At 38.9% G+C, this 11,509-nt stretch overlaps 2 protein-coding genes across 14 annotated transcripts; one reads left to right on the top strand and one right to left on the bottom strand.

Moving 5' to 3' along the window:
• The first annotated feature begins 418 nt into the window (after positions 1 to 418).
• Positions 419 to 11,306, top strand: LOC104099300 (pentatricopeptide repeat-containing protein At4g19440, chloroplastic). Of its 13 annotated transcripts, XM_070175241.1 has the most exons (6): positions 419 to 3,348; positions 4,003 to 4,106; positions 4,238 to 4,288; positions 9,673 to 9,737; positions 9,860 to 10,259; positions 10,445 to 11,306. In XM_070175241.1, exon 1 carries the CDS (start codon positions 658 to 660, stop codon positions 3,175 to 3,177), a length of 2,520 nt encoding a protein of 839 aa, XP_070031342.1. In that variant the 5' UTR covers positions 419 to 657; the 3' UTR covers positions 3,178 to 3,348; positions 4,003 to 4,106; positions 4,238 to 4,288; positions 9,673 to 9,737; positions 9,860 to 10,259; positions 10,445 to 11,306. The 13 variants fall into 13 exon arrangements, with proteins under 13 accessions (XP_070031342.1, XP_070031345.1, XP_070031340.1 ...); XM_070175244.1 differs by lacking the exon at positions 4,238 to 4,288 and having other exon boundaries at positions 419 to 3,236; positions 3,306 to 3,348; positions 4,029 to 4,106; positions 9,673 to 10,259; XM_070175239.1 differs by lacking the exon at positions 4,238 to 4,288 and having other exon boundaries at positions 419 to 3,236; positions 3,306 to 3,348; positions 9,673 to 10,259.
• Positions 5,250 to 6,138, bottom strand: LOC138893044 (uncharacterized). Its single transcript, XM_070176813.1, has 3 exons — positions 5,936 to 6,138; positions 5,633 to 5,801; positions 5,250 to 5,483 (listed from the first exon to the last, which is right to left on the bottom strand). The coding sequence occupies exons 1-3, from the start codon at positions 6,136 to 6,138 to the stop codon at positions 5,250 to 5,252; spliced, it is 606 nt and encodes a 201-aa protein (XP_070032914.1).
• Positions 11,307 to 11,509: the final 203 nt, after the last annotated feature.

Raw genomic sequence — 11,509 nt, 5'->3', positions numbered from 1 at the left:
TTTGCACTATAAATTGAAGAACTTCAGACTAATTTGTCTGAAGTTTGCACTATGAAATGAGGGAAGTTTTCCCTTGCACTATGAACTGAATTTTGCGTGATTACCTTTGCAAGTCAGGTCAAACTTCAAGCAAAAATATCTGAAGTTTTGCTTTGATAAGGCTACACTTCAGGCAAAAAATTCTGAAGTTCAAACTTCAGACATAAATTTTTGTTACTTCTGACCCGTATGCCTGAATTTACCCGAAAAGTGGATATGCTTGCAATTATTTTTTATAAAGCGGGTATAGGTTAAACTGTGACCCAAAAACTGGGTATAGATGCAAATAATCACCTTTTTTGGCCCGATACATATTTTTGAGGGACAAGCCCGAAACAACCTAGCTATTGGTCCTAGTTTGCCTTTTCATTCAGAGGCCCAAAAGTTTCCCGAGTCTGCGGTTCTCCGTTCAAACTACCTAAACCCTCTACGCCATTGGCAAAACTACCTGAACTGTCGTGGCCTTTCTTCCTCCAACACAACCCACATACATGGCATCATTGCCACCATTTCTATTTCCATCTCCATCTAAACCCTATTTCAGAAAGGCGTATTTCTCTTCTCATACACATGAATACTGATTCTTATACAAATTTTATACATAGAATAGTAATATAGATGGACGTAAGAAGATTGAAAATTCCCAAAACGATTGCTATATTTTCACATATCAAACGTCCTTTGACCTGTGTGATTTCTACTGCTTCTTCAGATCAAATTAGTGAGACATTACATCAAACACCTTCTAAGCAGCCTAACCCCAGCTCAGAAAGTAAACAGCAAAAGGTATTTGATTTGAATTTGCGCAAATGGGTTACTTCAGTTCTCTCAAACCCACATGTAGATTCGTTAAAGATTAAAGATTTGCTGACCCATCTGACTCCACAGCAGTTTGATGCTATTTTCTTGGAAATTCATTCATCTTTAAAACCATTGAATGCTTTGAAATTTTTCCATCTAGCGTCCGGTTCTTATGGTTTTAGTTTCAGTGTTCAATCTTATTGTACTCTGTTTCGTTTGCTCGTTGCCTCGAATCATGATGATGCAGCTAGGTTGCTTTTGATAAGGTTAATTGATGGGAAACTACCTGCATTGTTTGATTGTCCCCAACAAAAGCATGTAGAGGTAGCTGTTTCTTTAGCGGAGTTAAGTCGCCTGTCTGATTTTGGTGTTGCTGTTAGGACATTTGATCTTTTGGTTCATCTATGTTGTACCCAATTCAAGAATGTTGGGTTTGATGCTGCATTGGATGTATTCAGGTCATTGGCGAGTAGGGGGTTGTATCCTTCTTTGAAAACTTGTAACTTTTTGTTGAGTTCTCTTGTGAAAGAGAATGAGCTTTGGAAGAGTTATGAGGTTTTTGGAGTTTTGAAGGATGGTGTTAAACCTGATGTTTACTTGTTTAGCACTGAGATTAATGCTTTTTGTAAAGGAGGGAGGGTGGACGAAGCGAAGGAGTTGTTTCGAAAGATGGAAAACATGGGTGTCATGCCAAATGTTGTCACTTATAATAACCTCATTCACGGGCTTTGCAGGAATGGTAATTTAGAAGATGCCTTCTGTCTGAAGGAAGAAATGATATTAAATGGTGTAAAGCCAAGTATCGTCACTTATAGCATAATTATTAATTGTCTGATGAAACTTGAGAAATATGATGAAGCTGATTGTGTGTTGAAAGAAATGTCAAACAAGGGGCTTGTTCCAAATGAGGTGATGTACAATACCATCATTAATGGCCATTGCTCAGCAGGAAATATCCAGAAAGCTTTAAAGGTAAGGGATGAAATGTTAAGAAAAGGAATTCTCCCCAACTCGATTACTTGCAATTCACTGATCAAAGGCTTTTGTAAGGTAAATCAAGCTAGTCAAGCTGAAGAACTCTTAGAGGAGATGTTATTACATGGATTGAGCGTAAATCCTGGTTCATTTAATAATGTTATCCTTGTATTGTGTACAAATTCTAGGTTTTTTTCTGCACTACGGTTTACTAAGGAAATGATATTAAGGAGTTTGAAACCAAATGATGGGTTGCTGACCACATTAATTGGTGGTCTTTGCAAGGAAGGGAAGCATTCAGAAGCAGTTGAGCTTTGGCATATGCTGCTGATGAAAGGGCTCACGGCCAATACAGTGACCTCAAATGCTCTAATTCATGGGCTTTGTGAAGCTGGTAACATACAAGAGGCTGTTCGGATGCTGAAAGCGATGCTAGATAGTGGTGTTCAAATAGATAGCATGACGTATAATACTCTTATATGTGCATTTTGCAAAGACGGAAACTTAGATGGTGCCTTTGTGTTGAGAGAAGAAATGGTAAAGCAAGGAAGTGCACCTGACATTTCAACTTACAATGTGCTGCTACATGGGCTTGGTGAGAAGGGTAAAATAGATGAAGCCCTGTTGCTATGGGATGAATGTCGAAGCAAGGGACTTGTCTGTGATATTTATACCTATGGGGCCTTAATAAATGGTTTGTGCAAAGCTGATAAACTTGGAAAGGGCAGAGACCTTTTCCATGAGATGCTCAGACAAGGCTTAGTCCCAAATATAATTGTTTATAACACCCTTATTGGAGCTAATTGTAGAAACGGGAATGTGACAGAAGCCCTTAAACTTCGCGATGACATGAGAAGTAGGGGTATTCTACCAAATGTTGTCACTTATTCCTCTCTCATACATGGCATGAGCAATATCGGGCTTATGGAGGACGCGATGAACCTTACTGATGGAATGCGTACGGAGGGAGTTCCACCTGATGTTGTTTGTTATACGGCATTGATTGGAGGTTATTGTAAATTGGGTCAGATGGATAAAGTGAGGAGCATTTTGCAGGAAATGTCATCACACAATATACAACCTAATAAGATAACTTATACAGTCATTATTGATGGGTATTGCCAAGCTGGTAAAGTTAAAGTAGCTAAGGAGTTTTTCGCCGAGATGGTACAGAAGGGAATTACTCCTGATTCTGTCACCTATAACGTTTTGACGAAGGGGTTTCTGAAGGAAGGGGAAGTAGAAGAAGCCTTTTCACTTTTAGATCGTATTTCCCTTACAGGAGTTGGTTTAGATGAAGTTGCATATACTTCTTTAGTTAATTTGCTTCCCCGGAGATCGGCAAGCGCGAACCAAGAATGAAATGAACTGACACAAGGTTCGGACACTCATCTGGTCGGTTCCCAACCTCACGTTTCTAATGCAAAAGAAGCTATAAACTTGCCTGAGCACCTGCTGGACATGTAAAAGGCACCTGTCTGATTTTCTAAAGACATAACGGAGTCATGGCAACGACACACTTCTGCACATTGGGTTAGACTGTCATCTTTGAAACTTAAATGATTCGTTCTTCTCAATTATATCCTGTTTTACCTATTCCTTCATTTTTGGGGAAATGGGGTTGTGTCAACATGTTAATACCCTTATATGTGATTTCTAAGAGCTAGGGGAGCTGTCCCGGACAATAGTATTGGAGATTGAAATATTAGGTGCTTGCATTAAAATCTTCGACCGGTTCCAGCATGTTGCCACCTTAACCATCCTTTGTTGCTTTTTTGAACTTCTTGTATCATCTAGTTGCATGGCATTCAGTATTCATCTTTTATCATATGATTTTGCATTTTCAATCTGCATGAGAAAGCCATGCATGTTTTATTTTTCCCCCTGTTTGCTTTCTGATCCGTTAATCAGGATAGCAACTTAGTGCTCTTGCATTGTCCTCAACATTAAGCAGTTATCTAAAAACTTCAGTGCTGAAAGATTTGTTTCACATTTTCAGTCCTTAAACCTCCAATAATTTTCGTCTCGTTGTGAGAATACAGAAGTCCCCTCGTGAACTTACATTCTGTATTCTACTTTCTGTGGGAACTTATGTGAATGTTTTCATTGTTTTTATCAATTTCATTTCCTCTTCTAACATGTATTGCTAAAATTTCTTTTTTTCCTTTTTTCTTTTTTAATTCCTAGGAACTGACTCATCATTGTGGGTCCAGATTTCTTCCATGTGCTTTGAGTTAGTTGCTAATGCTTGTGAAGATAAAGGATCCAGGCAGCTGGTGGATGGTTCTATGGTAATCTTTTTTGTAAGCCTTTCTGATACATGTAGTATACTCCCTTTTTCTGTGCCTCCTCCTAAATTTTGTCTGTTTTTGCTCACATTTTAGATCCTTTCTAATTTTAGTTCATTTCTTTACTGATCTAGGAAACAATTGATTTCCCAACTGGTGCTATGAATATCCAAGCTGATATTAAGGTTTCATGAGGCCCATGTTCCAAATACTATGACACTTTTTTAAAATTAGCACACCATCTTGGTGAATTATCAATGAATTCTCTGATATTTTTTTTTTGGTAATTAGAGATTTTATATACCAGGGAAAAAGAAGTATTTACAACCAGTTCTAAAAACCCTCAAGGTAGGCAGAAATGCGCCACTCTACAATCTACCCTACTACAAAACTTCAAAATCTATAACAGTCATAACTACTACATTCATAACTACCAGAAACTAATGATAGTAATTCATTATTCTCAATTGGCCTGCTATTCTTCTATTGTCTGCACCTCGAACATGTACGTCTTGAACAATCTGTCTCACTAGAGTAGCATCTTCTCTCCTTCTATCCAGAAATATCCGTTGGTTCCTTTCTTGCCAAACATAGTATTCACATCCAGCCAAACTCATTCTATAGATCTCTGCCTTGGCATTTTCACCATTCATGAACTGGATTGCCCATGCTTGCTCATCCACCCACCCCATTGCCTGTCTATCAACACCCTGCCATCTAAGCAATTGATTCCATATTGAAGCAACAAAGGAGGACTTGAAGAACTAGTGGATTACAGATTCATCTTCTACACACATAAAGGACATATAATATAACCCGTTACTCCCCATTTCACCAGTCTATCTCTGGTATACAGCCTTCCATGGGCCACCATTCTCAGCAAAAAAATCCATTTTGGGCATCCCATGTTATTACAAACTAGGCTCTTCCATGGTACCTTTTGAAACTTCCCTTTTAGCTTTATATACAACTTCCTGATAGAGAACTATTGTATCTCCATTAGCTCATCAAAAGAAATGCTTGCTTGCTTCAAGAACTCCTTGGCTTTAAGGATTTTGTTTACCATCCACGATGATTGTTTAGCACATATTCCCCAAACAGGTTTTCCTTTTTATATAATAAGTGTGAACCCATTGAATCCATAGTTTATCTTTTCTTCTTACAGAGATTCCGATAATGCTTACAAATTGATGTTTTATTCCACAATGCTATATCTGTCACATTTAGTCCACCAGCAGACTTAGGTAAACACACTTTGTCCCAAGACAATAAAGCTTTCTTGCTCAAGTCCTTTCCACCTGCCCACAAAAACTTCTTGCATACAGTCTCAACCAATGTAATAATCTTCTTAAGCAATGCAAAATTTTGTGACCAGAAAGTCTGTATGGAGAACAAAATACTTTTAATGAGCTGACTTCTCCCTGCATAGGACGCAGTCCATGAGGTAATCTTTCCAACCATCTTGTCAAAAAAAGGCTGACATTGCATTACTGTCAATCTTTTGGAACTGGCACCCCCAAATATCTGACCGGAAGTGCTCCTTGAGGAAAGTCCAGCAAGCTAACAACCTCTATTTTAATATCCTCGGGCACCCCTCCAAAGAAGATTGAGCTTTTGACTTTGTTAACTATCAATCCTGAAGCCAATGAAAACTGTTGGACACAGTCATACATCAGTTTGACTGTTATCACATCACGCCTGCAAAACATCAGAAGGTCATCAGCAAAGCCCAATTGCACTATCTGCATTTCACTACATCTAGGGTGGAAATTAAAATCTGGTTTTTGTCTTAGGGTCTTCAACACTCTAGTTAAATATTCCATCGCTAGTACAAACAAGAAGGGGATAATGGATCCCCTTGCCTCAGGTCTTTCTTGGCATCAAATGGTATACTGAGCATCCCATTAACAAGAATAGAGTAAGACACTGTCTTCAAGCAACTCATGATCCATCTAATAAATTTATCAGGAAAAGTCAACCCAATAAGTATTTGTTCTATGAACACCCACTCCAAGGATTCATACGCCTTTTGCATGTCTAGCTTGATCATACATCTAGGTGGTAAACCTTTCTTTCAATACCCTTTAACTAGTTCATGCCCCATAATAATGTTGTCTGTAATGACTCTCCCTCCCTGGGGCAAAAGCTGACTGACAGTTATCAACAAGATCATCCATAACTCCCTGTAGTCTTCTGGATAGGATTTTAGAGATGATTTTATATATTGTTGTGCAACAAAATATAGGTCTAAAGTCCTTGACAGTTGAAGGGTTCTTGACCTTGGGAATTAATGTCGCTGATGTGCAGTTTATGGGCTTAAACATCTCATTTGTATAAAAAAAGTGTAGAACAGCCCGTGTAACTTCATCACCTATAATTGGCGAGGCTTTCTTGAAGAAATACGCATTAAGCCCGTCACACCCGAGGGCCTTCGTATCATCAATACTGTTAAGTGCTTGAACTACTTCCTCACTACTAATCGGACTGATTAATTGCTTCTGCTGATTTTTGTTAAGTACAGCCCCATCTTGAATAACTGTAGGATTAATTGTGGGTAAAGATTCAGCAGATGTGCCCAGAAGACTCCTATAAACAACCACCACTTCTTCCTTTGTATGAGCTTTAGTATGTAGCAATCCCCCTTGAAGTGACTGTAAATTCCTAATGGAGTTCTGCCCACATCCGTTCTTCATGTTAGCAAAGAAATAAGCAGAGTTAGAATCTTCTAACGCAAGCCATTTGATTCTAGATTTCTGCTTGTATATTCTCTCCTCAATTGCTCCCCATTTCTTTAACTGTGATCTTAACTCCTTCTCATCTTCTATTAAATTAGCGTGTAAAAGCTGAGTTCCCATTTGTTGTTGTACCACCTGGATATTTTTTCTTATTTCTTCTAGCTTCTTGTCTACCCCGTAAATTGTCTTGTGCTCAACTTCTTTATATCTTGCTACACCTCCTTGAGCTTATACCATATCTGCCTCATACACATATTTGTACCAATATTATCCCAGCAATCCTTGATCAATGGTAAGAAGTCTTGATGCTCTGCTAGACAATTGAAAATTTGAATGGCCTAGCACCCTTCCCCTGCTGCCCTTCAGTAGTAAGTTTTAAAGGGGAATGATCTGAAAAGAAAGGCTCCATCACTATAATTTTCCAAGTAGGCCATAAGTTCATCCATTCTGCATTCACTATCGTCCTATCGATCCAGCTATACACATTGTTGTTTGTCTAGGTATAGTCCCTACCAGTGTATTGTAACTCAGTCATACCAGTATCAGACAAAAATTCTCTAAAATCCCTAACTTCTGCTTATTGTACAGGAGCCCCAAATTGTCTATCCTCAACATGCAATATAGTGTTGAAATCACCTATTACCAGCCATGGTCCTGTTGTACTCCTGCTAGCTCCCTGAGTCTCTCCCATAAACCCCTTCTATCTTGTATTGTGTGGTATCCATATACAGCTGTGAAATTAAACAACAAGTTGGTTGCATAAATTCTCACCATTCCATGGATGCATTGAGCACTTATGTCTATTACATTAAAGTCAAAAACATTAGGACCCCAGAAGACCCAAATTCTCCCTTAAAACCCCTTTTAGCTCTTTTTGCTAATAGGACTTATTCATTCCTCTTACATTCCAAGTAATCAGACTCATACTGGAACGAATAGAGAAAATGTGATATCCCCAGCTCCTATCTGGCTACTTTGTCCCCTTTCAAATGATTGACAACCCTGCAAAGTATGATTGCCTGTTGGCTCAGCTAATGGACTAAATCCATTCTTTGTGCCAATGTTGTCACCTTCATTACTCGCTACTTTATTTGATTTAGCAGCTGATTTCCCTGTAACAGCTTTCCACCCTTCTGTTTGAGGTTGTTCTTTGTTGTTCTCTGGCTGAATAGGAAACTCTGTTTCCTTGGCTACCTTCTCTGGTTGTTTCTGTTGCTTTTGTATACCCTGTTGCTGAACATGTGTCACCTTTCGAATATCTGCTTCTGATTCACTCCTTTGCCAAACCTGTTTGGTGATGACATTCCTTCCTTTAGCTAGCTTAGGTTGAGGCTTCCTTTCTATCACTCTCTTACAATCATGCCCAATGGTTAGACATGTTGAGCAATATTCTGGTTCCCAATCATAAACTATCTCCTGCTCAAATATCTTTCCCCTAGGGTCCTTCACCTTCACCTTTTTTGGCAGGGGTCTTGTAATGCCGACCTCAATTAACATTCGAGCAAAGGAGATACGAGTGACTGAAGTAATACTCATCTGCAAAAAGTGGTTTGCCTAGGCCACTACCAATACGACTAAGAGTCCGTATTCCCCAACAGTTAAGCGGAAAATTGGGAAATCTCACCCATAATGGCACAATTCGTAGCACTTCATCTTAGAAATTAAATTCATAACTCCATGGCTTCATTATCACAGGCCTATTGTTAATAGTTTGTGGACCAGAGAATAATACCTCATTCCTTTCCTAGTAGCAGCTGAACGGGATCACAAAATTGCCTCTTCATTGTGATAATAGATTTGTGGTTTTTGTGCGAACCTCCATTGAGCGGTAAGGAATCTCTCAAAGCTCCAATTGTTGGTGAGTTGCCAATGACATACAAGATAATAGCATGCTCCCACTTATTTTCTTCTTCAAACTCCTCTTGGTTCAATTCCACAATTATCTCCCCTTATAGTATTAGTGGAGCTATGAAGTCCAGTTTCATTCCCCTAGAGGCCAGCTTATTCCCGGTGACAATATTGGCCCAGGTAGGAACACATTTGGTAGCATCAGTCTGATCAATCTTCATTATCTCTTCAGTAGGGGTCTCTTGCTGAAACTTATGAGGAATAGCTCTTCCAAACTCAGACCTAGGGCTTTGAGTTTCCTTCAATTGCATTACAATTCCACTGCCTCCGCTATTCACAACCCTAGTTGTTGAGATAGCTTAGTTATCCCCAATACAGAAGCTACTGTCCCTGTAGTGTCCTTATTCCCTGGTACATCACTTATAGCTTCATTGCCCCTTATCGGCGGAGTGTGCGTGCCCTCATTGTTGTGGTTTGGAACCCCAGTTGGCGATTAAATATGCCCTGTTTCCGATAGATCTTCCAATAGCTCAGGCTTCTCAATTGTTCTGCGATTCACCTTTGCTATCTTCACTTATGATAATTGAATTTTGTTCGCAGTTTTTTTCATCTTGCCCCTAGCCATTTCCGGCGTAGGCATACGGTAAGTTTCACCACTAACGGCCGAGAGGAGAATTAGCTAGAAAAAATACAGCTATTTATTTATTATTTTCTTTTTTCGAATTCTCTAATTATCATTTTAAAAAAGGAACAATGTTATGCTTTTGAGTGAAAGACAATTGTGTGTATCCATTTCGTATGAAAGTGACATTTTTTAAATTTTGATTTGTAGACTAATAAAACTTTATCAGTAGTGCCCCCATAATCTAATGTCCGAAACTAAAGCTAGGTCTTGCAAATTGAAACTCAATTTAGATATGCAATCAAAAGTTTGCTGAAATTAAGAACCCATAAAAGATTCTTGATAATTCTTTTTCTATTGACAGTGTCATCTTCACATCCTTGTTGACTGGCATTGGACGAAAGATAATGAGTCTTATTCCTTCTAGAGGTTTGTATATTTGTCAAGCAGTGCTTATGACATACTTTTTGTTTTAGTGCAAGTTAATGTTACAAATAATTCTTCTTACATAGACAAGCAACTATCTATTTCTTTAGATAACCTGTTGACAGGTTGAAAAAACATTGTCGGGATCTGATTCTAATGCCTCAAACTTCTCCCGCCACAGAATAGCAGATAAGTCCAAGATTGCCCTGGCCCCTGAGCACTTTGCTTTTTGTTGCTGTAACCAACTCCATGCCCTTGTATGATGGAGCAGACTGTGCCTAGAACTGCACTCGAAAAGCCAAGACCTACTTCAGCTACGGGGAATCTTCATGCAGATATGATTAAAACGGCAGAGCCACCTTGCCCTAGGACCATCTCGGAGAGCATCAAATGTCACTACGTATCCATTCAATTAAATTAATTCTGCTGCATTTGTCACCTAAGAGATTGTGCCATGTATGTTCTGCGCATCATCTGCTATAGATGTCTTGCTTCGTCAACACTTGCTTCTCCCACAGCTAATAGGTAATGCATTTCCTATGTAGTTAGCCATCAGTTCCTCGTGCTTGTGTTACTTATTCTTCATTGAGTAACCTTCCCATCTTGCAGCTCTTGTGGTCCTTTCCAATTACATTAAGCATAGTCTTCTTGTATAAGCTCACGTACGTCTCTGTTTTTGTTGATACCATGAGAGGACATTGCTTTTGTAGGCTCTCAATGCATGGTGCATCAATATTTAGCAGTCACTTGAGCAATATATTTGGGATTGGCACGTTAGTGGAGCACGAAACAGTTTTATTGATGATCTTGCAAGTAAGAGAGGCTTTTCAATTGTATCATACCACATTAACAAAAACTTACTGAAGCAACTGACATCACCCAAGGCATGGCTAAATGTTTAACGTTGTGGATACAAGTCCGCATGCATATGTGTGAGTTTGATTGAATTGGTAAGTCTGAATGGTTGGATTTCTTCCAGAGAGGACTGCTCCTTTGTGCTACCACAACCAAGGCATCAGCATTATCATCTATGATTTGAGGCTGTATTGCTTGTGGATTTCTCAGTTTCGACCAGCAAACAGGTAGAACTGCGAGAGACATTTACAAGGAAACATTTCCGAGTCCTCAGTGGTTGATTTGATGTGGTTGTGGTTCCATAAGTGGTACATGTAAAATTATGTAACCTAGAGCTCCTAGAAAGGAGGTCGAGGTTTTGAAAGGGTGACAACATGGTGCTTGCATCAGATCAGTGGCATCTACCACAGGTTTTCTGATAGGACACACTATGTAATCATCATTCCTGTATCTTAGATTACCATCTCCATGCTACCAAATGTTCTTCGTCTACTTAGTTTTGTGACTGACCTTTGGCTGCACCTCTGGTCTAAAGTCATTACATTTGTATAGTCAGTTTGTATCGAGAAAAACGTAATAAGAGAGACATGAAGTGATAATGATATTTGTAGGCTGTAGCCATTATGAATAGATGCACTCTGTTGAATGAAAATAGACGAGCCAGAACTCAAAAGACTTAATTAAAAATGTTTTGAGGAAGTATATCTTTAGTTTAGACCAATTGGTACTCATACTGAATGTTCAATGTCTATGCCTCTGCTACAATTCACCAAAGGAATCATTCATTCCCTACACTGCAAGTTTCTAACTTTCTTATCAATTAATTATGTTCCTTTCCTCCTCCAATAGGACGAAATCAGACATCCATTTACATCTTACGCAAATAGAAATAAAGAATAAGGATTGTGATTTGTGCAATA

The sequence above is a fragment of the Nicotiana tomentosiformis genome, chromosome 5 (assembly GCF_000390325.3).
Source record: "Nicotiana tomentosiformis chromosome 5, ASM39032v3, whole genome shotgun sequence".
NCBI lineage: Eukaryota > Viridiplantae > Streptophyta > Magnoliopsida > Solanales > Solanaceae > Nicotiana > Nicotiana tomentosiformis.
Note: the sequence above shows the minus strand (reverse complement) of the source record. Positions and strands in the feature narration are given on the sequence as shown.

Bases quoted from the DNA above. Each gene is read 5' to 3' on its own strand.
- LOC104099300 (XM_070175244.1), top strand. From the start codon at position 658: ATGGACGTAAGAAGATTGAAAATTCCCAAAACGATTGCTATATTTTCA.
- LOC138893044 (XM_070176813.1), bottom strand. From the start codon at position 6,138: ATGCAAAAGGCGTATGAATCCTTGGAGTGGGTGTTCATAGAACAAATA. The intron at 5,802-5,935 runs GTACTAGCGATG...GATGTTTTGCAG, and splicing joins CCATTATCCCCTTCTTGTTT to GCGTGATGTGATAACAGTCA. The intron at 5,484-5,632 runs GTCAGATATTTG...TTCTCCATACAG, and splicing joins TTCCTCAAGGAGCACTTCCG to ACTTTCTGGTCACAAAATTT.